This window comes from Cetorhinus maximus, chromosome 5, assembly GCF_964194155.1.
Source record: "Cetorhinus maximus chromosome 5, sCetMax3.hap1.1, whole genome shotgun sequence".
NCBI classification, from domain to species: Eukaryota; Metazoa; Chordata; class Chondrichthyes; order Lamniformes; family Cetorhinidae; genus Cetorhinus; species Cetorhinus maximus.
In genome coordinates this window covers 118,148,575-118,171,600 of record NC_135883.1, presented here as the reverse complement: position 1 = coordinate 118,171,600, position 23,026 = coordinate 118,148,575, and the positions used below count along the sequence as shown (strand labels likewise).

At 40.2% G+C, this 23,026-nt stretch overlaps 1 protein-coding gene across 7 annotated transcripts in view; it reads left to right on the top strand.

Moving 5' to 3' along the window:
* The first annotated feature begins 970 nt into the window (after window positions 1–970).
* Window positions 971–23,026, top strand: part of myb (v-myb avian myeloblastosis viral oncogene homolog) — a 38,611-nt gene continuing 16,555 nt past the window's right edge. For 3 of the 7 annotated variants that reach the window (XM_078542374.1, XM_078542369.1, XM_078542371.1), the window contains exons 1-10: window positions 4,359–4,502; window positions 8,633–8,750; window positions 9,095–9,166; window positions 10,044–10,136; window positions 13,200–13,420; window positions 18,839–19,070; window positions 19,532–19,612; window positions 19,946–20,050; window positions 21,372–21,626; window positions 22,454–22,816. In XM_078542374.1, the coding sequence (XP_078398500.1) occupies window positions 4,480–4,502; window positions 8,633–8,750; window positions 9,095–9,166; window positions 10,044–10,136; window positions 13,200–13,420; window positions 18,839–19,070; window positions 19,532–19,612; window positions 19,946–20,050; window positions 21,372–21,626; window positions 22,454–22,816 (1,563 nt within the window). In that variant the 5' untranslated portion in view covers window positions 4,359–4,479. Of the gene's footprint in view, window positions 1,061–4,358; window positions 4,503–8,632; window positions 8,751–9,094; window positions 9,167–10,043; window positions 10,137–13,199; window positions 13,421–18,838; window positions 19,071–19,531; window positions 19,613–19,945; window positions 20,051–21,371; window positions 21,627–22,453; window positions 22,817–23,026 lie in introns of those variants that run through there. The other 4 variants (XM_078542370.1, XM_078542375.1, XM_078542373.1 and 1 more) reach the window with 4 other exon arrangements.

Here is a 23,026-nt window from a genome sequence, read left to right as displayed (position 1 = left end):
TCACAAATTAAAGCAGGTCTTATGATTTATGGGTTATAACTGGGCGTGGAAGGGAATTTCCAGAAAGGGCATTTGCTGCTGCTTTTCTTATCAAGCTAACTTCTAACAAGAATGCCAAAGCTGGCAGCACTGGTTGTATTTCATATTTCTTGCCGCCCAACCCACCCTCTGTACAATGGATTTTTTTTTTGGCAGGCGTTCATAATGGTCAAGAAGCGCTTCCAGGGCAAGAAGCTTTAACAGAGAGGTGTGGGGAGAGGGGTAGGAAAGACGGACAAATGCAAATATCACGCAAAAGCCAGCAGGTAGCTGCTAGCCCGGGGGCGCACGCGGCTCTGTGAACCTGCCAACCATGCAGGTGAGGGAATTCGCCACACGCGCTAGTCCCGCCCTCCCCTCGCACCGCCTGTACCTGAGGCTGCGATGAGAGCGAGACGGTGCGTTCTCACCCACTGACGCGCACACGTGAGATTTCTCGGCCCTCCTCAACCCCGCCACGATCCGCGCATGCGACATTCATCGCTCCCTCGACCCCACCCCCTCAACCTGGGCTGCCTCCCCCTCCCCACAATCGCGCATGCGAGATTCATCATTCCCGCGACACCCCGCACTCCCCCACCCCACAAATCGCGCATGAGAAATCCATCACTCCTCCCCCACCCGAGGGCGTGTGGCACGTGGAGTGGGCGGGCGCGAGGGCGTTCCCGGGGAGAACCCGCCGCAATTTGAATCGGTAGAGGATTCCAGATGTGGGGAAGATTTTGTGAATAGGAGTGTAGTCAGTCAGAACAACGACAAAAATAATAATCAACAAATTCTTGGCGGGTGGAGCGGGGGGGGTGAAAGGGTGGATGGAAATTGAGATCTTTTTAAAAAAAAATAAGTGTTGTTACTTGGGGTAGGAATCCCACCCCCATATCTCCCCCCGACACCAGCACCACCTCCTCCTGCAGACCCCCACACCCCCAAGGGGGTGGGGGTGGGGATGAAATTTCTTTCGCTGGTGCTTGAGGAAAGCAGCGCTGACGGATCGACTCCCGCCCATGGACGCCTCCTTCGGGTACGTGTGAAATCAACTGGGGCCGCGACCGTTAGCGGCGTCACGTGGCCGCGGGGTGGGGGAGGGGCGGATCTCGGCTCTTTTCCCGGTTGATAGTGAGTGGGGTAAGGCGGGCGGTTTAAAAGAAACACATCCCCCTTGCCCCACCCCCGGTCTGCAGAGTGAGAACACAGACGGCGCGGGGGTGGGGGGGGGGAAGGGGCGCGCGATTTATTGGGTGGTGAGGATTTCACCTGCTGGCCGGTCTTTAGTAGACAAGGTGGGAGATACGGGATGGAGTGGGGTGGGCGGGGGGAGGGAGTGGAGGTGGATTTTGACGTTGGTAGATATTTATCTATATTTTAATGATCGTTTATAGATAATTATTTTCGTGTATATGACTGGTCAAAGTTGTTTTTTTTTGTTTGCGCGAATTTTTGGCATCCCAGTGTGTGTTGAGCTGCACGTTATCTACCTGCAACTTTTTGGCATGGGTGAGGTGCATACATCATGTGCCTGATCTGGACCCAAACAAAAATGCATAGTACTGCTGTAAATCTGACTTTTTTTAAACGAGAGAGGGAAAACGTTGGAAACCACTCAACAGGTCAGTGGCAGCAGTGTGTACCATCTACAAGATGCACTGCAGGAATTCACCAAGGCTTCTTCAACAGCACCTTCTAAACCCAAGGCCACTACCATCTAGAAGGACAAGGGCAACAGATAGATGGGAATATCTCCACCTGGAAATTCCCCTCCAAGTCACTCACCATCCTGACTTGGAACTATATCGCTGTTCCTTCACTGTCGCTGGGTCAAAATCCTGGAACCCCCTTCCTAACAGCACTGTGGGTGTGCCTACACCACATGGACTGCAGCGGTTCAAGAAGGCAGCTCACCACCACCTTCTCAGGGGCAACTAGGGATGGGCAATAAATGCTGGCACAGCCAGCGAAGCCCACATCCCATGAATGAATTTTTAAAAATATTAACTTTTCATCCCCATGACTTCTTTCACTAGGACCTGGAAGAAAATGAGAAATGCAACAGTTCTTGGCCATTGATGTACCATCTATTTAACCATTAGCCCTGCCGTTATTTTTGACAGCAAATTATAAATGTTTTCATCTCCATATATGCTGCCAGAGTGTTTCTCCAGCATTTTCTGACCCAGACCCTGTCAATGCAATCCATGCTGGAAAAAGCTGTGACAAGGAAGGCAGACAGTAACAAAGCATCTGGTTAAAGTGGCCACACTGTCGCTGGATCTGATTTATTTTAAAAATATAAATGTTGGATATATGAAGTGTTTCTTTTTTTAAAAAGCCCCCCTTTCCTGCAAGATAGAGCTTAGGAAATCTAGAGGGGGTGGATTATAGGAAAGGAGTATCAACTGACGGAAATGCAAAATAACTGGGCTATTTTATACAGGTAAAGGACACCTGGAGGAGGAAATCGAGGGGGAAATAGCACCACTAAGTAAGAGGGGTGGGGTAGGAGGGGGCTGGTACTGAAAGAAAAGGGTGAAGAGTAACACGGGGGAAGCGACGATAACGGAAATGAGGAAACTAATCTACAAAAAGAGGAAGAAAGATGACAAACTGAAGGCAAGAACTACAACAATAAAAGTAAAAAAAAAGAATTGGCAGGACCAAACAACAAAAGAAGAGTGCAGGCCGGAACAGTGCGCCCGTCAAATATAAAAAATATGAACGCTGGTTGAAGGTTCAGGGTCCGTCCAAGCAACAACCTGGTGTAAAGTTTTCTTCCCTTCTGACACAATAGTTTAAAAAAAGTAACCAAAAAGAGGCTTTAAACAAAAAAAGCAAGAGCAGCTCGTTGCCATAAAATTGGAAATAGAAACCGATCACGGAAGATATTCCAAGTGATCCCAGCCTCGGCGTGGATGCACATTCATTTAAAGTAACACAAATGCGAACGCGCGAAAAAAAAACATTACTATAAATCCAGAGAAAATAACTTGCAATAGGGTGTTTCTGGGGGGAATTTTGCAGAAATAAATTACTTCAACGGATCTAAATGACAAGTTAACAGGTATTACAGATTCCTGGCAATTAAAAATTAACTGCGAGTTTAACCGAATTAAGTTGTAAACACACAGTAAATGACAGACTTTGCAATATTTTGTTTATTTAAACATTAAGTAATAGTACAACATTAATCGGATGGAGATAAGCATAGGGGCAAAAGATTTGGGAATTCTGTTTATTTGGGGGCTTTGTCATTTTGATTTGGAATTTGGTTTGATCTGAAGTTTCTACACATTCTTTGCAGTCGATCCATGACTCCAAGTGCTTTATAGGTTTATTGTCCCGTTGTATTACACACGTGCCAGGAGTGTGCAGGAAAGAGGAAGTCTATTCCAGTGGTCCAAGATTCCAAATGACTGCTCTCACTAAACTTGTAAACCTATTGGTGCGGATAATACATCTAGGAGGTTTATGTTGCTTTACAGGATCTATAACATAAATGAAAATACTTAAATTGTAATTATAGCGCAACATAACCTAGAATGCTGTTTGGTTAATAAATTTTAATCTATGGTTTTGAATATAATTTGTATTTATCATAAGAAAATAGTAACTTTTTTATAATTAAGCTTGAATTTCGGAAGATACAAAGAAGAAAAATGAACATTTGCATTATTGTTTTGTTTTTGATACCGATACGTTTACGAACAAAGGACCCTCGTTACTCCATATTTAGGTTTCATTGCAAAAGTGCAGGTTGCGCCATCTATGGAATAAGCACTCGACTTTTCGTTCAGTACAAAAATGTGTCATATAATCATTTAAAAGTGTAGCTTGTCTTTCTTGTTGGTATAAATAATCATGAAATAATATTTTATAATAAACACTTTCCTCTTGACTTTCAAGAAACGGTAACTAGGGCATAACCTCCTCCCCCACTTTTCCAAATTTGTCACACAAGCAGTATTTCGCTATTAATGAAAGTATTACATAAATTTACTGGGTTGTACAACATCTCTGCATTTTTCTCTGCGGGAGAAAGTAATTCTTTTAGAAGCAATATGGTAATTGTGTAGATTAACAACAGGGAACCCCCCGACTGGATGCTGTGAGAGCTGACAGATGAAGGACAAAAGCACATTATCTCTACTTGTTTACTTTCTAAAACTCAGGGGGGGGGGGTGGTGTTGGGAGTGGGGGCGTGGTGCGGACTGAGCGGGGATCGCAGGAAAAAGGCGGGTTTCACGGAGGACCGCCAAGGTCAGCAGTGCGCCTGCGTACTACGCTGACTGGTTTGGGCGCGAGATTTGGCGGGAGGGGAGGGTCCAGGGCTTTGTTTGTAGGAATCTGTGTTTACAGACGTACACTTTAATCTCAATTTGCTTCCTCCTCGTGTGAGTTTGAGTGATCACTTGCAGCGACACTTCTTCCGCACTCTGTGAGAGACTCATGGCTCGGCGGCCACGGAATAGGTAACTGAATTATATGTTTTGACTGCTGCCTAATGAACAAAAATGATTATTGTAGAAAGAGGAAGAACTTTCACTTTAATTTTGCGAGCTTTTCACTGGTTTGAGAAGACTTGTTAAGCAGTGAGCGAGAAGCTCAGTCCTGTTCTCATACTTCATGCAGCTAAAATTATGAATGGATCCGGATCCTTGTATGCATGCTACGCTAAGTTTCTGCAATAAACTTTCCAATCGTAATTGAAAAACTGGTTAAAACGGGGATTATATATCAATGGCTCAATATATTATTATAAATTGTGTGGGCATGCTGTAGAACGAGCAGATTTAAAATGTGCAGAGCTTTCATTCATATGCGCAAGTTCTGAGTGGGAACAACAGTCTTAAAATGAGAAAGACACTGCAGTATCTTGTAAGAATTGCTGTACAGGCTGAAGAGACACACTTTACATTGTATGTCTCCAAAATATTCACGTAAGTGGAGCTGCGACAATAATATTTCTGATCTTTCAACACGCTGTTCATATAGGAAATAGCTGACGGTTCGTGTTTATGTGTTAGCATTGTAGTTTCTCAGTTGCTATGTTCAGTATCCACTGAACACCACACGAGTCCGAGACAAGTTCTAGTTCAGTATGTTATTGACGTAGCCGAATGCTTTCATGCATGAAAGGAAAATAAGTGTATCCAGTATTGATCAATGAACTAGATCACATATTTATTGTTAGTACATGGACTGGTGAAGTGACACGTGGATTTTAAATTGTTGCAAGCTGTATGAAACCACTGAAAACAAGATCCTGATCCTAATTTTTCAACGTAATAAGGTGGTTCCTGGATGTGTCATGAAAAGCTGAACTTGGCGAAGGCTGTGACCTAAGTTGTCAAAGTTATGCGTAGCAATGGCAGAAATTGCTAAGAGCTTTTTCTCGTATTTGACCATTCGTGTGTGACTAATATTTGTGGTCTAAGAAAACTGAATATATCAAATGCATTCTCGTCATTAAAATGTGAATGAAATAGGGAACAATGACACTTGCCCGAGTGTGCAGTGCACTACTAGAAGCCATGCAGGTCCTTTGTACGCTGAACGTATGGAAATTCCATACGGGCCGATCTACTCTATTAAAAGAAACTAGTTTGCAATAGGATTCTTTCAAAATTTCAGGACTAACAAAGCACCCACAGAGCTATAGTATTAAGGCAACTTAATGTTTCTTTTTAATTTAGTGTAGCAAGCACCGTGTTTTTTTTTTGTCCATGCACGAAACTACAGATTGCGAATTTAACAAGTTAGACAAGAGGGCTGCAGTTGTCACGCTTTAACCCATTAATTGCCGAGTTGGTTTATTTTGCTTGTATTTATGGGTGACTAACAAAACTGTCTAAAATCTTATAGTTGGAAGTAGGGACATTATAATCGCGGTACTAAGAACTCAGCAATGTGCATTCGTTTTGTTTTGTAATAAGTTTACCTTTTAGTCTATTTTCACCAACGGGTCGAATTTTCTTAGCAAGCAATGATATCTACCAGAATGCAAAGTTGAATAAAACCAGTTTCAGTTTATATTTAGTCTGTTAGTGCACTTGAACTTTAAATACAGAAGTTTCATTTGCCTATGAAGTTAAGCCTTGAAGATAATATACTAAGAAAAATTGTGTCATCTTATTTAGATTTATACATTGTTTTACTGTGCCCAAATGAATATTGTCACCTCTCAAGCATTCCTGAGTTAGGGATATACTGATTGGACTTCAGAAGGGCACACCTACTGCAACAATGTGAATTCCTCTGCTTCCTTCTGAGTGAAAGTGTCCATTTTTGCTCAATTATAGACAATTTTGTGCTGTGAATGCATTTCTGCTAGGGTCTGGATTGAGAGTGCCCTAACACAGCCAACAGGAAGAGAAATTCCTTCCATTAATTTGGATTGAATTTGAACCTAGGTGAGAAAGTAGTGGGAAAATTAATTGCATGTTTCAGTCCCCGTTAACTTTGCTTTTTGCTTGCTGTGGACCCATGCTGACTTTAAATTGTCCAAATACCTTTCTAGAGCAAAGAAAGTACTTATGCAAGCAATAAGGTGTGTTCCCAATTTAAAAGTTGCAAATAAACATCTGTTCTGTCGCGGGTTAAAGAAAATCAATGGCTTGGGCTGCGATTCTTGGTGTTATGAGTTAATTATTTGATTCACAACCCAAAAAGTCATGGATTGATATTCCAGTCCTGGCATCCAGACCCAGCGTTCCAAGTGGGGTAGTTTTGTCAGTTCTCGTCCATACCACTAGATGGGGTGATGTGTTAGGTGAGAAAAAATGCACTTGTTTGAATCATGAGCCTGCTGGAACAATGCCTCCTGCAGGTTGAACTTGGAGTGGGGCTAGTGATTGAGAAGTCTCGTCCAACTGATAGTTGAAGCAATGGAAAGTAGAGCTTAAGAAAAGTAATTGTAACTGTAGCCACTTTGTGATACCGGTTGTAGAGTGCAATGATATTTTTTGAAGAGATTGGGACGACAATGACTAAAATCCTGTTTCGTCCATTAATAAGAATTCATGCTTAATCAGCTAAGGTTATTGATGCTGGACTCTTCAAATATCCAGTTATAGTGTGCTAAGAAAAGTTAACTTCTGATAAAGCATTGAAACAAGATAATATATTTAAAGTTTTTATTTAATTTTTTTTCAGAAAGAACAGAACATTTTTGAGCTATTTTCCCCTTTTCTTTAGTTTCCCAGTGGTATGCATAATACCTATCCAATTGCTCTCATCTATTACTGGTCTGAAGCTGGGTGCAGTGAGTCCACAATGAGACATTTAATGATTCCTCTATTTTATATCCCTTTTTGAGGGGATACCCTAAACTAATCTTGCCTTCTAATCATGGCAGTATTGAATCCATAGGAGAAGGAGCACAACATTCAGTCCTTCAAGCCTGCTCTGCCATTCAATAATATCATGTCTGATCAAGTTGTGGTCTCAACTCCACTTTCCCGCCTGGCCCCCACAACCCTTGACTATCAAAAACCTGTCTAACTCTGCCATGAATAAGTTCAATTACCCAGCCTCTGTTGCTTTCTGGGGGAGAGAATTCCACATACTTTTGTCCCTCTGAGAGAAAAAAATTCTACTAATTTCCATCTTAAAAGGGAGACCTCTTATTCTTAAACCATGCCCTGTAGTTCTAGTCTCTCCCACAAGTGGAAAATCCTGGTATCTACCCTATCAAGTAGACAGGGTAAAGTTGCCCTTATTGAAAAAGTCGCTCTTATTATCTTGCCCAAATGGCCATTTTTCAAATAAGCCTTTACAGTGAGCTTTACAGACTATTTGATAATAGAGAACATCACCCTGAGCCCAGTTTGTGTCCTCATCTGACATCCATACACACACACCTACAGAAGTTATTACAAGTCAAGAGTGGGAACTTCAGCCAATGTAGATATTCTCCTCTCTACATAGCCTTGGGTTATGAAGTCAATTTTAATGCCCCTTTCGCTACCTCAGTATGTATGTCTTACAAATACCTAATACCCAATCAAAATTGTCACAAATCTTTTATTTCTTTAGGGCTGAAATTTTTAAATGGACAAAAACTTACTGATCTGTGATAAAACCATTTGTATTCTAGAATTTATGGTCAACCTTATGGTTAACTTATTGGACATGATTGTAAAATATGCTAATGGAAGCTTCTTGTGCAAGGAAATGCATATACCAATATCAGAATGGTTTTACTGATCCATTAGGTGTCTTTTACAAGTGTTAATTGTGAGCAATTCTTCTATAACTAGTAAAATTGTTTTATTATTTGAGTATGTTTTAAGTGATCTGACTATTAAAATAGAATTCAATGCACTAGAAAAAAGGGTGCATTTAACTGTGAAGTAATTGGATTCTACGATTAACTATTTAATGGTATTAAAATCATATACTTTTCCAGGCAGTGCCCAAAAGGCTGTTTGGAATATGTTTGTGAATGCTCTACTGAACCTAAATGTCTGATGTTCCCTGATTCTGTATCTGAAAATGCAGTAATTATTTTTATTCTTTGTTGAACCCTGCAATTGTTTTCAAAGCGAATATATGAAAATGACTTATTGCTGCCTAAATGTTAAAATTATTTTGTTTGTAGTTTATACAGTAGTGATGAGGAAGAAGAAGAGATTGAAATGTTTGATCATGATTATGATGGTCCACAACCAAAGTCTTGTAAACGCCAGTTAAGTAAAACCAGGTGGACACGTGAAGAGGTATGTCACGATTAGCTGAACGCGATGCAGCTCTTTTTTTAAAGACCTATAAGATGAAAGTGTAATCAAATGAAACTAAAAATTGTCTGACATATTAAAGTTATACTAAGTTCATTTTGATTTAACATAAAATCTTGGAGTTGCTGAAAATAGTATTTTGTTGGTGAAAAAGATATTTACATTTAATTCTGATACTTATTATTGCAGTGTCTACCATTTATACCATTGCTCTCTTGATCAATTCAAGTCTTTTTAACTGGGATTTTAAGTGTGTGTGTGTTTGTTTGTTTGTGTGTGTGTGAGTATATATGCACAATAGATACAAAAACACTTGTTTTTTAAAGGATGAAAAGCTGAAGAAATTAGTTGAACAACATGGAACAGAAGACTGGAAAGTGATTGCTAATTTCCTTCCAGTAAGTGCTATTTTCTATAGTATTTATGTATACTTCAAGATGTTATTCTCACTTAAAGTAAACATATTATTTGTACTTATTTTCTGAAAATTAATTGCTGTCCTTGTTTTTGAAAACTAGTATAATTAGTTAAGCATATATGAATAAAGGTATAAGCAAAGTATAGTAATATTTTAAATATAATAAATCCAATTGCTTAACATCATCTCACCACGACTCAAAGACCAAGTTTGAAATGAGAACTGGCAAAAGGATTCACTTCACAATACCTGGTTGAATAAGTTTTCTTATTGCAATGATGTTACAATATTCTTCCAGGAAGCTGAATGTTGAGTTTAAAAAATATATTTTCAATTATTATGTGGAGATACAAAAGTTTTGGGTGACTCAGAACTATAAAATATGTCACATGTATTTGATGACCCTTAAATGAGTTGTTTCATTTCTGGATAATTTATGGATCATTTAATTTCACTTTTAATAATAGGAATTGAACCGTCTTACTGCCAAGCACCTGGTTAACTATCTGACACCTGACTTGCTACAGCTGTTCCATTAAGATTATATGTAGTTTGCTGATGTCAAAACAATATACTACGCAATACCAAAAGACAAAATATTTTCGTCTAAATTTGTTTAATAGAATAATTTCCTCACTATGACAAATTGACATGTTAAAGGCTTATTGATGTATGCAATAGTTGCATTTGATAAGTTATTTCCCTTATCATCTTACACATATGCTTGAAAAGTGAAATGCAGAAATGAAACTTGTCTGCTGAGTATTGCATTGAATTAAAGCCACAAAGTGTTGTACATTCTCTTGAAAACTCTTTAAAACATTAGAATTAGTTCCTGTATTCCTTTACAAATCTAGAATCGGACTGATGTGCAGTGCCAACACCGATGGCAAAAAGTTCTAAATCCTGAACTTATTAAAGGCCCTTGGACAAAAGAAGAGGACCAAAGGGTACGGTAATTTATTAAAAGGCTGAGTAGTTAGAAGTGTGTTGTTTTTTGACCTGGCTTTTGACCCAAAGAACCCAACCGAGATCAGAAACTCACCGCTCACCTGAGAGAAATGTCAAATATTGTCGGGCCATGTATATAGAGGAAGCAGGGGAAACTGGAATGAGGGTTATCATGTTCTGGATCGCATACATTCCTTAATAGTAGGTAACCTGATTGCTTATTCAGTCTTGATTTTTTACAAGTAGAATCTAAAAAAGGAGAAAAATAACTTGGAAATGGTTTGTGAAAGGAAGACCAAAAGATAAAATATGAAATTCATTTAATGATATGTTGGCCTTTACTGCAAGGGGTTGGAGTACATAAGTAATGAAGTCTTGCTAAAATTTTATGGCGCTTTGGTGAGACCACACCTGCAGCAGGATTTTTCAGTCGGCGTGCGGGGGCGGGCCCGACAAGCTGACGCGTAAAATAACCTGGGATAACATTGGGCGTGCGCCCTGACGTCATCATGCTGAGTTGCGATGTTTCGTTCGGCGGGCACGCGCCGGAGTTGGCTGCACGCCCGTCAATATGTAAACGGCCTATTAAGGCCATTAAGGAACTAATTAAGGTAATTGAAAATGCTGCCCATCCAACCTTAAGGTTGGCGGGCAGGCAAAAGGGCCAAGTGACCTTCGCGTTTTTAGGAAACCTCATCCACGAGCGGGATGAGGTTTCCTAAAGCTTTCATTGATTAAATAAAAACATTTTCATCAATATAAAAACATGTCCCATCTCATGTGACACAGTCAAATGAGGGGACATGTTTAAATAAATTTTTAAACCTTTTATTTAATAATTTCAAAAGCCCTTCAAACTCCCTGAGGCAGCACCGTGCCTCAGGAAGATTGAAGCGCTCGTGCTGGCCTGACTCTCCCTCCTACCCCCGCCCGCACAGGTAACGCTGAGCACTACCGCTCGCATATTACGCTGGGTGGGCCTTAATTGACCTATCCGCGTAAAATGGTGGTGCGGAGCTGATCGCGGGTGGCGATGGGCTCCGCGACCGCCTGCTCCTGCCAAGCCCGCCCGCCGCCTGAAAAATTCAGGCCCTGATGTGCTGTTTACAGTTTTGGTATCCTTACCTAAGGAAGGATATATTTGCCTAGGAGGGAACAGATGTTCGCTAGATTGATTTCTGGGATGAGAAGGTTGTCCCATGAGGAGAGATTAAGTCGAATGGACCTTAATTCTCTGGAGTTTGGAAGAATGAGAAGTAATCTCATTGTAACATAAACAATTCTGAGGAGGTTTGACTGGATAGATGCTGATAGGCTGGTTTGCTTGGCAGAAGAGTCTAGAACTATAGTGCATAGCCTCAGGATAAGGGGTGAGCCATTTAGGACTGAGATAAGGAGACATTTTATCACTCAGAGGGTTATGGATTCTCAGTCCTTGAGTGTATTCAAGGCTGAGATCAAAAGATTTTTGGATACTAAGGGAAATGTGGGATATGACGATTGGGTGGGAAAGTAGAGTTGTGATCGAGGATCAGTAATGATCTTACTGAAAGGCGGAACTGCCTCGAGGGGCTCATGACCTACTCCTGCTCCTATTTCTTGTATTCTTAGGGCAGAATTTTCCCCCTGTCAGGGGGGATGTTGAAGAGTGGGCGTGCCACCATTTTACGTGGGTGGGCCAATTAAGGCCCGCCTAGTCTGCACAGAAGCGCTATGCACTCCCTGTGTGGGCGGGGGGGATTCCCTGAACCGAGAGTGCGCTCTTTTGCGCATGTGCATAAAAGAGTGAACTCATCTCCCTAAGGCTAAGTGCTGCCTCAGGGAGATCGGCTGTACATTAAAAAATCAGAAAAATAGAAAAAAATATTCCCTGACATGTCCCCTCATGTGACACTGTCACATGAGTTGGGACATGTCCATAACTTTTAAATACACTTTAATTAAATTTGTTAAAACCTACATGAAACCTCATCCCGCCCGTGGATGAGGTTTCGTGCTTTTTCTAATGTGTCACGTGAGTTGGGACATGTTTGTAAAGGTGGGAAAATTTAAGGGCAGAATCTTCGGCTCGCGAGCGGGGACGGGCCCTGCTCGCTGACGTGTAAACTGACGTCGGACATGCATCATTCAGATCTTCGGTTTGGCGGGCGCACACCAGAGTCGGCTGTACGCCCGCCGAACTGTCAAAGGCCTATTAAGGTAATTTAAATATCAATTAAAACACTTAATTGAGCTGCCCATCCAACCTTAAGGTTGGTGGGCAGGCAAAGAGCCCGGGCAGCCTTCACAGGTGGGATGAGGCTTCATGAAGGTTTTTAAAGTTTAATAAAATTTTAAAATAAAATTCATAGACATGTCCCAGCTCATGTGACACTGCATGCACGAAAGAGCTCAGGCCCCGACGTAGTCTACTCCCCGCGCCCGCTCCTGCCTAACCGCCCCCGAAGGGGAGAAAATTCTCCACTATGTATTTGTTTTATAAAAGCTTCAGGAAACCTCATTCCGCCTGTGGATGAGGTTTCCTGAAAAACGTGAAGGCTGCTTGGGCTTTTCGCCTGCCCGCCAACCTTAAGGTTGGACATGCAGCGTTCTGAACTACTTCAATTACTGATGAAGAGTCATACTCGAAATGTCTCCACAGATGCTGTCAGACCTGCTGAGTTTTTCCGGCGATTTTTGTTTTTGTTTCAGATTTCCAGCATCCGCAGTATTTTGCTTTTATCTTAATTACTTCCTTAATGGCCTTAATAGGCCGTTGACATTTCGGCGGGCGCACAGCTGCCTCCGGTGCGTGCCCGCCAAATGAAATATCAAGATGACACACGATGTCATCACGCGTCATTTTACGCCCGTCCCCGCTCGCCAACCGGAAGATTCAGCCCTTGGTGTGCAATAATAAAGTATTTTAAGTCAAACATTATTAAATAATGAACACTTTTTGTTTACTTAAAAATTTTGAATTTAGTACTTAACTATTTTAAGATAAATTCCATAATTTAGAATAATGTTAAATTTTGCATAACTTGCCTATGGTATTTTAAAAACACAATTTTTTATTATAGGTAATAGAACTTGTTCAGAAATATGGCCCAAAACGCTGGTCTGTTATCGCAAAGCACTTAAAAGGTAGAATAGGAAAACAATGCCGGGAACGGTGGCACAATCATCTGAACCCTGAAGTGAAAAAGACTTCCTGGACTGAAGAAGAAGACCGAATTATATATCAAGCACATAAAAGACTTGGAAATAGATGGGCAGAAATAGCAAAGCTACTCCCTGGAAGGTAAGCTGTATTGAAGAAATAAATGTTAAAGCCAAACCTGTAGAAAATAAGAGCCTAAAATCTTCTGGATCCATGAAAGAGTAGCCCTGTAATAAATTACAGAATTGTAGCATCCATATTACCATGCTATATACTAATGGGGATCTTTGGAGCACATTTCAACCTCTAGTGAGAGAAATTGAGTAGGTAACACCAACATGTAACTGTTGGAGGAATTGTCAGAATGGGTGTGGGAAGGGGTACTGATTGGGTGTCCAAGGGATTAGTATTGGGATTACTTATGTTTTGTTTACATCAATGATGGGGAATTTAGAAACTATGCAAATTTGCAGATGATATTACATTAAGGCACATTAAAATAAGGAGGAAACTCAGAAATTACGATGAATTATTAAAATATTTAAGTAGACAGGACAATGTCAAACAAAATTTAAAGGGGCGATGTTGAGGTGTACAAAATTATGAGGGAAATAGATGGAGTGGACAGGATAAAATTGTTTCCCTTGGTGGAGAATTCTAGAACCAGGGACATAGATTCAAGGTAAGTGGCAGAAGGTGTAGGGGGGACACGAAGAAGAACTTTTTTACGCACAGGGTAGTGGGTGTCTAGAATTCATTGCCCGAGTTGGTGGTAGAGGCAGAAACTCTAAACTCTTTTAAAACGTATCTGGATCTACACCTTAAGTGCTGTAAGCTGCAGGGCTATGGGCAGGATGCAGGAAGGTGGGTTTAGAAAGGGCACCTGGGTGTCCCCGGGCAGGCATGGACAAGATGGGCCGAATGGCCTCCTTCTGTGCTGTAACTTTTCTATGGTTCTATGTGTAAAGTATTGCACATAGACACAAATTTGCCAATGCACATATAATGACAAAGCTAAGAAAGAAGTAAAGAGAAAAAAGCAAAATACTATGGAAATCTGAAATAAAAATAGAAAATGCTGGTAAAACACAGCAGGCCTGGCAGCATCTGTGGAGAAAAAAACAGAAGGCAGAATTTTGCCCTCATCAGGCAGGCGGGCCTAGGACCGGCCGCGAAAGTGACCGTCGCCCGCGATCGGGCACGATTTCACGCTGGTGGGCCAATTAAGACCTGCCTAGCATGAAACGCGCGCTGCAGTATTCAGTGCTGCCTGTGTGGGGGTTGGGAGGAGGGTGAGCGTGGAAATTTGCACATGTATGCAGGAAAAGCTCCCTAAGGCATAGAGCTGCCTCAGGGAGATGAAGATTTTTGAAAATTAAATTGAAGATTTTTAAAAAGTTAATAACATGTCCCCTCATGTGACTCTGTCACATGAGCAGGGACATGTTAGAAATTAGTTTGAAACATTTTTTAATGACTGATGGAAAACTCATCCTACCTGTGGATGAGGTTTCACAAAAAATCCAAAGGCCGCTTGGCCTTTTTGCCAGCTCACCAACCGTTAGGTTGGATGGGCAGTGAAAGATTTCATTTAATTAGATCTTTAATGGCCTTAATAGGCCTGTTAATTATCAGCGGGCACACTGCCGACCCCTGCGCACGCCTGCCAACTAAAATGTCATGTAAGTGCACGATGACTCGGAGATGCTCGCCCGATGTCATTGCGCATCATTTTATGCTCATTCGGTTCGGTTGCGCGCCCGCCCGATGAGCGCAATATTCTGCCCATAGTTATCATTTCGAGTCCATATGACTTTTTCCAGAGCTAAAGAGGTTAAGAGGCTTGGAAATATTAATAAATTCAATGCTTGGTGTGTCCAATGAATGCAAAGCAGCACTCAACAAACCAATGAAATATTATAATCAAAACAGAAGAATGAATACAAGTTAAAGGGTTCCATGGTTAAATTATATAGTGCTCTGGTTAGACCATATCTTGAATCCTCTATCCATTGTGCCCATTGGGGCACAAAAGGGACGGATGAATACTGAAGCCTGCACAAAGAAATCTATGAAGCTAAACTCCATCTTAAAGTTCTGAGCTATGAAAAAGACAGTAGTGGAGGCACCGGGGAGGCGGGGCGTAGTTGTATTGTCACTGGACTGGTAATCCAGAGTCCCATGGCAATGCCCTGGGGACCTGGATTCGAGTCCCTCCACAGCAGATGGTGGAATTTGAATTCAATAAATATCTGGAATTAAAAGTCTAATGATGACCATGAAACGATTGTCATGGTTCACTAATGCCCTTTAGGGAAGGAAAACTGCTGTCCTTACCTGGTCTGACCTACATGTGACTCCAGTCCCACAGCAATGTGGTTGACTCTTAAAAATATCCTTTGAACAAGGGCAATTAGGGATGGGCAATAAATGCTGGCCTAGCCAGTGATGCCCACATCCCACGAACAAATAAAAAAAAGAAATCAAGCTGCGATAGGGTCGTTTTGGATGCATTTACCAAGGTGGACTAATGGCTTTGCATACATTGAATGGATGACAGCCGCATTCCCAAAGACATGGTCAGCTTGCCAATGGCACAAAACCAACAGGTTGCCCACGTCTGCAATACAAGGATATCTGAAAGTAAGACTTTGAGTTGACTAGGATCGGAGTCGATACATGGGAAGTCCTTGCTGCTGACTGGAGTGCCTGGAGACAGGCAGCCTGGAAAGGCGTGGAAAAAGTAAAGCGGAAGGAAAAAACATCAGTCGACCTTGGGCCACCGCTATTCACCTGTGTCAGCTATGGAAGTGATTGCCACTCATGATTCAGCCTCTGCAGCCACAATAGATGATGTTCAATCCAGAAGTGACATATGCCCCGGGGGCAGGCTCCTGAAGTGGACGGATGCCTACCACTAATATAAATCTCAAAGTTGGCCCACCCACTTATGCTTTTAACAGATACAATTGAGGAGGGGCGTTCTCTAGGAGACAGATTGCTCATTTAAATATTTTAATGCGGCTGTGAGTGTTTCACATTTTTTCTGTATTTTGCATTTAACCCTGAAGGATTGGGCTTCCCATGCTTTGAGGAAACCCAGCAGGTAAACGGAGGTGAGAACTGTTACAGTATCTAGTAGTTATTATGCTTTTCCAGCACTGAATTTGGGCTAGGAGGAGAAGGATTACTTTCCTCTGGCACCCCCAAGCTTAACGATAAACCACCACTGTGAAGAAATTGGCTGACTTCCAAATCCCCAACCATGTGTAGGTAGGTGAACACACACCTCCCCTCTTATACACCTAATTCTAAGGTGGAGCCCAAACCCGTCCGAGGTGGAGAAAATGGTCAATGCTCACAACTCTTTTTAAAAGTTTATTGTAACATCGAGAAACCGACGAGTATCAGTGTCCTGCTCCCCTTTTAAGTTAAATCAGTATCATACTCACAAACACGGTTCCCGTAACTTCTGTTAATTCCTGAATTGCAGCTTCTGAAAAGTTGCTGCTTCGGTACCTGCTGTTCCTTTAGCTTGGTTGTCCCGTTATAGTTCATCTAATCCCTTTATTAAACTTACTTTCTGAGAAGCTCTGTCGTTGTGCTGCTGCTTTTACTGTTGTATGTTTCTGCTGTTACTACTATCTGCTACTTCATTACTCTTACTGCTAAACACATTTCTTATAACTACCAAAAAAATCCACACCCATGACAATGATCGGCGCAAACCCCTCTCTAAATCTGTGTCGTTTTATATATTGTAACAATCTCATGCCCTGGATCATGAATAGACCATTAACTTACAAAGGTGGTTTTGATTGGGAATATCCTGGTTATCATTTAAGGTAGGTTTTGCTCTAATCAAAAAGTTCTCTGGGGTTAGCATTTCCAAGGAATGTGGGAGCCACATTCAGTTGCAGTGGTTCCATAAAGTTCGTTAGCCAGTAACTATTATTTACAGTTCTATAGTTTTGGCCACAGGAGTTTAACGGTCAAGACAAATCATTTAACTGGATAGAAACATATACATTGTGTAGCCTGATGGCTTCATTAGTTGACTCTTAACTAGTACATTGAAAAAGTCACCCATCAGATTTTCAAGGTCCTGTAGAATGTTGGGAGGCAGAGTTTGGTTAATTTCTGAAAATTATCCATTACAAACAGCCTTTTGTCAATGCCTTTGTTTTGGGCTTTTAAATATTGGCTTCTTTTAAATTGAATGTGTTCTTGCTGAAGGACCGGCTACACATGATCTTCCACAAACTTTGCGTTTTTGATCCCTCCTTCCTTTTCATGCGTTCCCCAGCAATGACCTTTGATCTCCTCCCAATCCTCTGATCTCACCCTGACTCTTTCAATTACCCTGACCTTTCCAATCTCCCCCTGGAACTTTCAATCTCATTCTGACCCTTCCGATCTTGCTCCAACCTTCAGTCCTTCTCTCCTCCTCTCCATTCCCTGGATGCAGCCTAGTGCTTAAGACCTACTCTCCCTACAGGCTGTTGGCCTTAATCTGGCTGGCTGTGGTCAGGAAACAGGGACAAAATTAGTGTGAATTTGGCAGGACTGTGTGGGAAACTCACTCTTGTAGGGTTGCTAAATGCAAAACGGCATCCACAACCCCCCACCCCTCCCAATGCTCCTTCTTTGCCTTACTGTAAATATCTGGGTCATTATCTTGTGTAATTCGTAGTTGTATATTGTTTCACAATGTACCATATATAATATACATGGTATATACATTAGGAATTGAGCTTTACGGTATAGAGCAACACACCTTAATGGCTATTTCTATTAAGTAGCAATAGCCTTATATGGTGTACTTTTGCAGTTGCCTGTTTCATCAATGTCTGGGCTCTAGTTGCCACAGTTCTGACTTTGCATATTTGATGGGCTAACATGCAATATCATCTTTACATTCTTACAGAGAATGGTGGCAACATACTCTTTAGTGTAGGCTAGAAATTGGAAGAAGATTTCAAATAATTACTCTTGACTCAACTTGAGTACATTACAGCAGTGATGACACTTTCATTGGCTGTAAAATGCCTTGGGACATCTTAAGGTGTGAAAGGTTCCATATAGATAAAAAAAAAATTCCTTTTATGATTTTTGAAGCTGGAATAATTTCCATAATACTTCAATTCCCATGTCCGATGTACAAGTTCTGCATGCAGTCATTTCAGCAGGTTGTTGTTAGAGGAACAATACCAACATGATTAGAGTTTTGATTTAGTAGAATCACATTGAGATTACAACATGGAAAAAAGCTATTCAGCCTTCTAGTTCATGTTGGTGTTTATTCCTTGAATGAACATATTTGCAGTTATAAATAAATATATCTGAACAAAAAAGATTTAGATCTCTGTTTGAGTACTATGGCTCGATGAGCAAAATGAACTGCTACTGTGTATCTCTGAATCTGACTACCACTGCTAGTTAAAAGGGATGGCCAATTTTTACATAAATTGTTTATCTAAAATCTGTATAACCAAACTTTTATTTTCTCTAGTTTTATAATTTGTCCATTAATTGTTGATTTTTATATTATCTCTGTAGGACTGATAACGCTATCAAGAACCATTGGAATTCCACAATGCGTCGTAAAGTAGAGCAAGAGGGCTATCTGCAAGAGTCTTCTAAAATTAACCAGCCAACAGTGACCACAAATTTTCAAAAAAATAATCACATCATGGGTTTTGCCCATACTCCTTCATCTGCCCAGTTACCAACTACCCAATCCCAAGTAAATGGTGACTATGCATATTTTCACATTCCTGATCCACAAGAGGTAAGTTGTTAGAATTTCTTTTTGTTATGCTTTTCATTCTCTTCTAGTAACTTTATGGTTTTTGTATATTAATCCTAGCATGATGTAGTATGCATATCTATCTATTACTTTTGAAAGGTTAACGGAATGCCCGGTAACTTTTCCTGGAATGCAGCTTTGTATTCAAATTGTATTTCTATTTCCATTGAAGTTACTTTTTTGCCTAAATCAAAAAGTAGATGCTACATGTACTTAATTGCATACAAGATGAGTTTTTAATAGGTATTTAAGAGCGCAAAATATTTCTAAATAGTTGCATTTATCATTACAAACTGAAATTATTTTTCTTAAATTATTGAAGATTGTTTCAGAGTTATAAATATTTATTACACTTTGTACTATAATAAATGTAAACATAAAACAGATAAATACCAACTGCCCTTGCAGTATTGATTTTAACCATGCTTTGTCATTTTTCTCAGATTTCTAATCAGATGCCCTACCCAGTAGCTCTACATATGAACATGGCCAATATTCCCCAACCAGGCACTGCGGCTATTCAGGTAGGTTAAATTTGTTTTCTTCCTGATCACTTTTATATGAGCTACAAAGACCACTGTTCTTCAAGGTCAGTTTTAAATTCAATAAATGAATCTTTCAGAAAATATAGTACATGATCAAAATGTTGATTTTTGGAAGAAATGTGTCCTTTCTATATTAGCAGCTAGTCTTTACTATTTATCCACAAAAAAGTTCATTTAATAATTGGTTTTGACCTTCATGGTTGCCTTGGCATCAGCTGTGGTAGCTGAAGTCTGGAAGTCTTAATCAGTATAACATATTTAAAATCATACCCTTTGATCTCTTCTTTCTTTTCCCTCAACTCTTAATTTCAGAGGCACTATAATGATGAAGATCCTGAAAAAGAGAAAAGAATAAAGGAATTAGAGTTGCTACTAATGTCGACTGAAAATGAACTGAGAGGGCAGCAGGCATTACCAGTAAGAATGTCACTGTGTGGCTTGGATAAAGGGCTAGCAGCTTCACCCCAGTGCTCTTCTCTTTCATCTCCACTTTTTAAAGGCTCTATATTAATTTCAAATCAGTGAAACCAAAAATACATTTTAAAACTAATATCTCTACAAGACAACTGCAGAGTGATAGTGGATGCATTTTCTGTTTAAATACATCTACTTCATTTCCAAAAATCTTAAGTCACAATGGGAAGAATTCTCACAGTATCATACCCAAAACAATTTAACTTACTGAAAAAAATAATCTAGAGCCCAGTTCCAAATCTGTCTTTTGCTTTCTAAGGCTTTGCTCTTTTTTGCATTGCATTTCATTGCTTGCCTACATTAATTTTTAAAGTGCATGTTTTGACAGTTTACTTCAATGTTCTTTTTAAACTATGCATTATTTTCCTGGCTGGTTACGTTAACCCATTTTGTTTAAATTATTAGCAGATAGTGAATGCATGACAAAAACTCTTGCTGGCTGTTCAATCACAATGTATGAGCTGTATTTCAGTTGTAAAAGCAACAGTACTAGTTTTGGTTTTACTGTACGTGGTAAAAGCCAGACAAACCCAAGTGACAATAAATGGCCAGCATACTCGGGGTTTTTGAAGGGAAATTGTCGGTACAGTGGGTTTGCATGAAAAATAACCTGCATGAGAATTTATGTAACTGTACTAATAGTTTACATTTAGAAACTATATAAACCTGATTTTATTTTAAAAGTTTATCATTTCTTCCATCATCTGACTACATATTAAGCTTGTCTCTAATTTCTCCTCTATTTTCTGATAATTTTGATTTGCACACCTCTGTGTTGCGTTGGTGTGAGCTGCAGCATTAAAAAGGTTAGCTGCAGTAATTCACTGCTACAAAAGCAACTCTAAACCACGATTCTAAAATGCCCTGCAGTAGAATTTTAATTAGCGGAGGATAAAAGCCACATAGAACACACAACTCCACAAACTTTATAATGTTGTCCTAAAATTTTCCTTGATCAGAAAGAAGCCGTGGCCCATTATTCAGTTGTTTTATTGGTTAAAGAAGACATTTAAATATTAGTTACTATATTGTAATACCTGAAATTTTTTGTTGAGGGAAGAAAAAAGTCAAGAGTATGTCTAGCGAATGTGAAGTAGATAGTAGAGCACTGTTTTTTTGTAGTGCAGAAAAAGCTCTTTACATAGCATTTCAAAAGTAATTTACAAGAATGATGCAACAACTAAAATGCTTAAGCTAATATCTGGTTCAGCCTTGTGCAATCTAATTACTAACTTCCTTTGCTTTCTCTCTTCCTTTTCTGCAGACTCAAGCAGCAGACTACTCTGGTTGGAACGGTACTGTAGTCATTGATAATGCAGGAGTTCACAACAGCAGTGTGGCCATTACTTGCCTGGGAGAACATCGGCAGCCAGCACATCCGCCTCATATGGATCATGGTTGCTTGCCAGAAGAAAGTGCATCACCAGCAAGATGCATGATTCATTCTAATGGAATACTCTCACCGTTGAGAAATGTTCCAAATTCTGAATACACAGAAACACTTCAACTCATAGATTCAGTGAGTGACTTTATCAGTTTTGGGGTCTTTGGTTAAAGTCAGATGTGTATGACTCATGTTTTTACATAGGATTTGCATCTAAGGCTGGTATTTTGAATTATGGGTAATAAGTTAGTATCACAAGTTTAAAATAATGCATAGTATTATCAAAATATTTCATCACTACAGTTAATTACTTTATTTGTTAATCTTTAAATGCCAACATGGTGCATGATTTGAAATTCAAGATAACTATGATAAAAAAGCAAAATTTCTGTGTAGGTTAAGTTTTATTGTTACAACTTTCAACTTCAGTGGGGTTGTAAAACAGGCAGTATTGGATGGGCTGCCTCTTATATACCTCAGTGGAAGGGAAAATTGGGTGGGGTGTAGAACAGGCAGGCAGTCCGATTTCACTCATTTTGCAACTCTGTCAAAGTTGCATGTTCTACCCTATGAGTTTGCTCTTTCAGTATTGTGAATAAAGTTACACTGTTAAATTGTAGAATAAATTTGATTTGGGGAAAAAATGTACACAAGCTATTTTTAATGAATTTTAATACATTCAGAATCAACAGGTAATATTGACAGAAACTGTAGGGTGATTCAGGCAAAACAAGCTTATATACAATGCGTTGCATTTACTTAGCTTGTATAGATTTTACTGTCTGAAAATCTTGGAGGAAGTGAGAAATTTTAAACATGTTTTTACAGACTGACTTAAGTACAAATGGTTGAGAAAAGGGTATTCCCAGCAAATGTTACCATGCCTTTGAAAGCTATAGCATTTAGTTACACAGGTGGCACTGTTCGCCGTTTATAGATTCGTGCCTCCCAAATTGTTTCAGGATCCATCTACTTGGGCTGATCTCAGCAGTTTCGACTTCCTTGAAGGGGAAGACAACACACCTAGCAAAAATGTTACAGCCAAAATCACGCAGCTTCAGCACAAAGAGAGCAGCGTTTGCCAGTGTGAAGGACATACTAACACAAGCCTAAGCAAAAGCATGGTGTGCCAGGGCTCCCCTGCTTCGCTCAGCTCACCCTCTCCTACAAAGTTCATCACTCCGCCAACTATCCTTCGCCGCAAAAAGAGAGGGCATCCTAACCACCCAACTAGTGGTGATAGTAGTTGCTCCACTTTAGCTGACTTCAGCTGCTCTACTCCTAAGCGTACCCATGTCAAAGGCCTGCCTTTCTCTCCCTCGCAGGTAGATGAATAGTAATCAACAGATATTACTAATACTGCAACAGACATGAAATGGTTAACAATTTAGAAACTAATTCTATGGAACAAATGACTAATCACTTTTGTACTCACTGATTTAACTATGTATTTTTAACCCACTCACTACTGTCCCTATGACCACTCTTCTCAGATCAGCACAATGCTAATTAGTTATGCTTTCATTTTTGTGCAT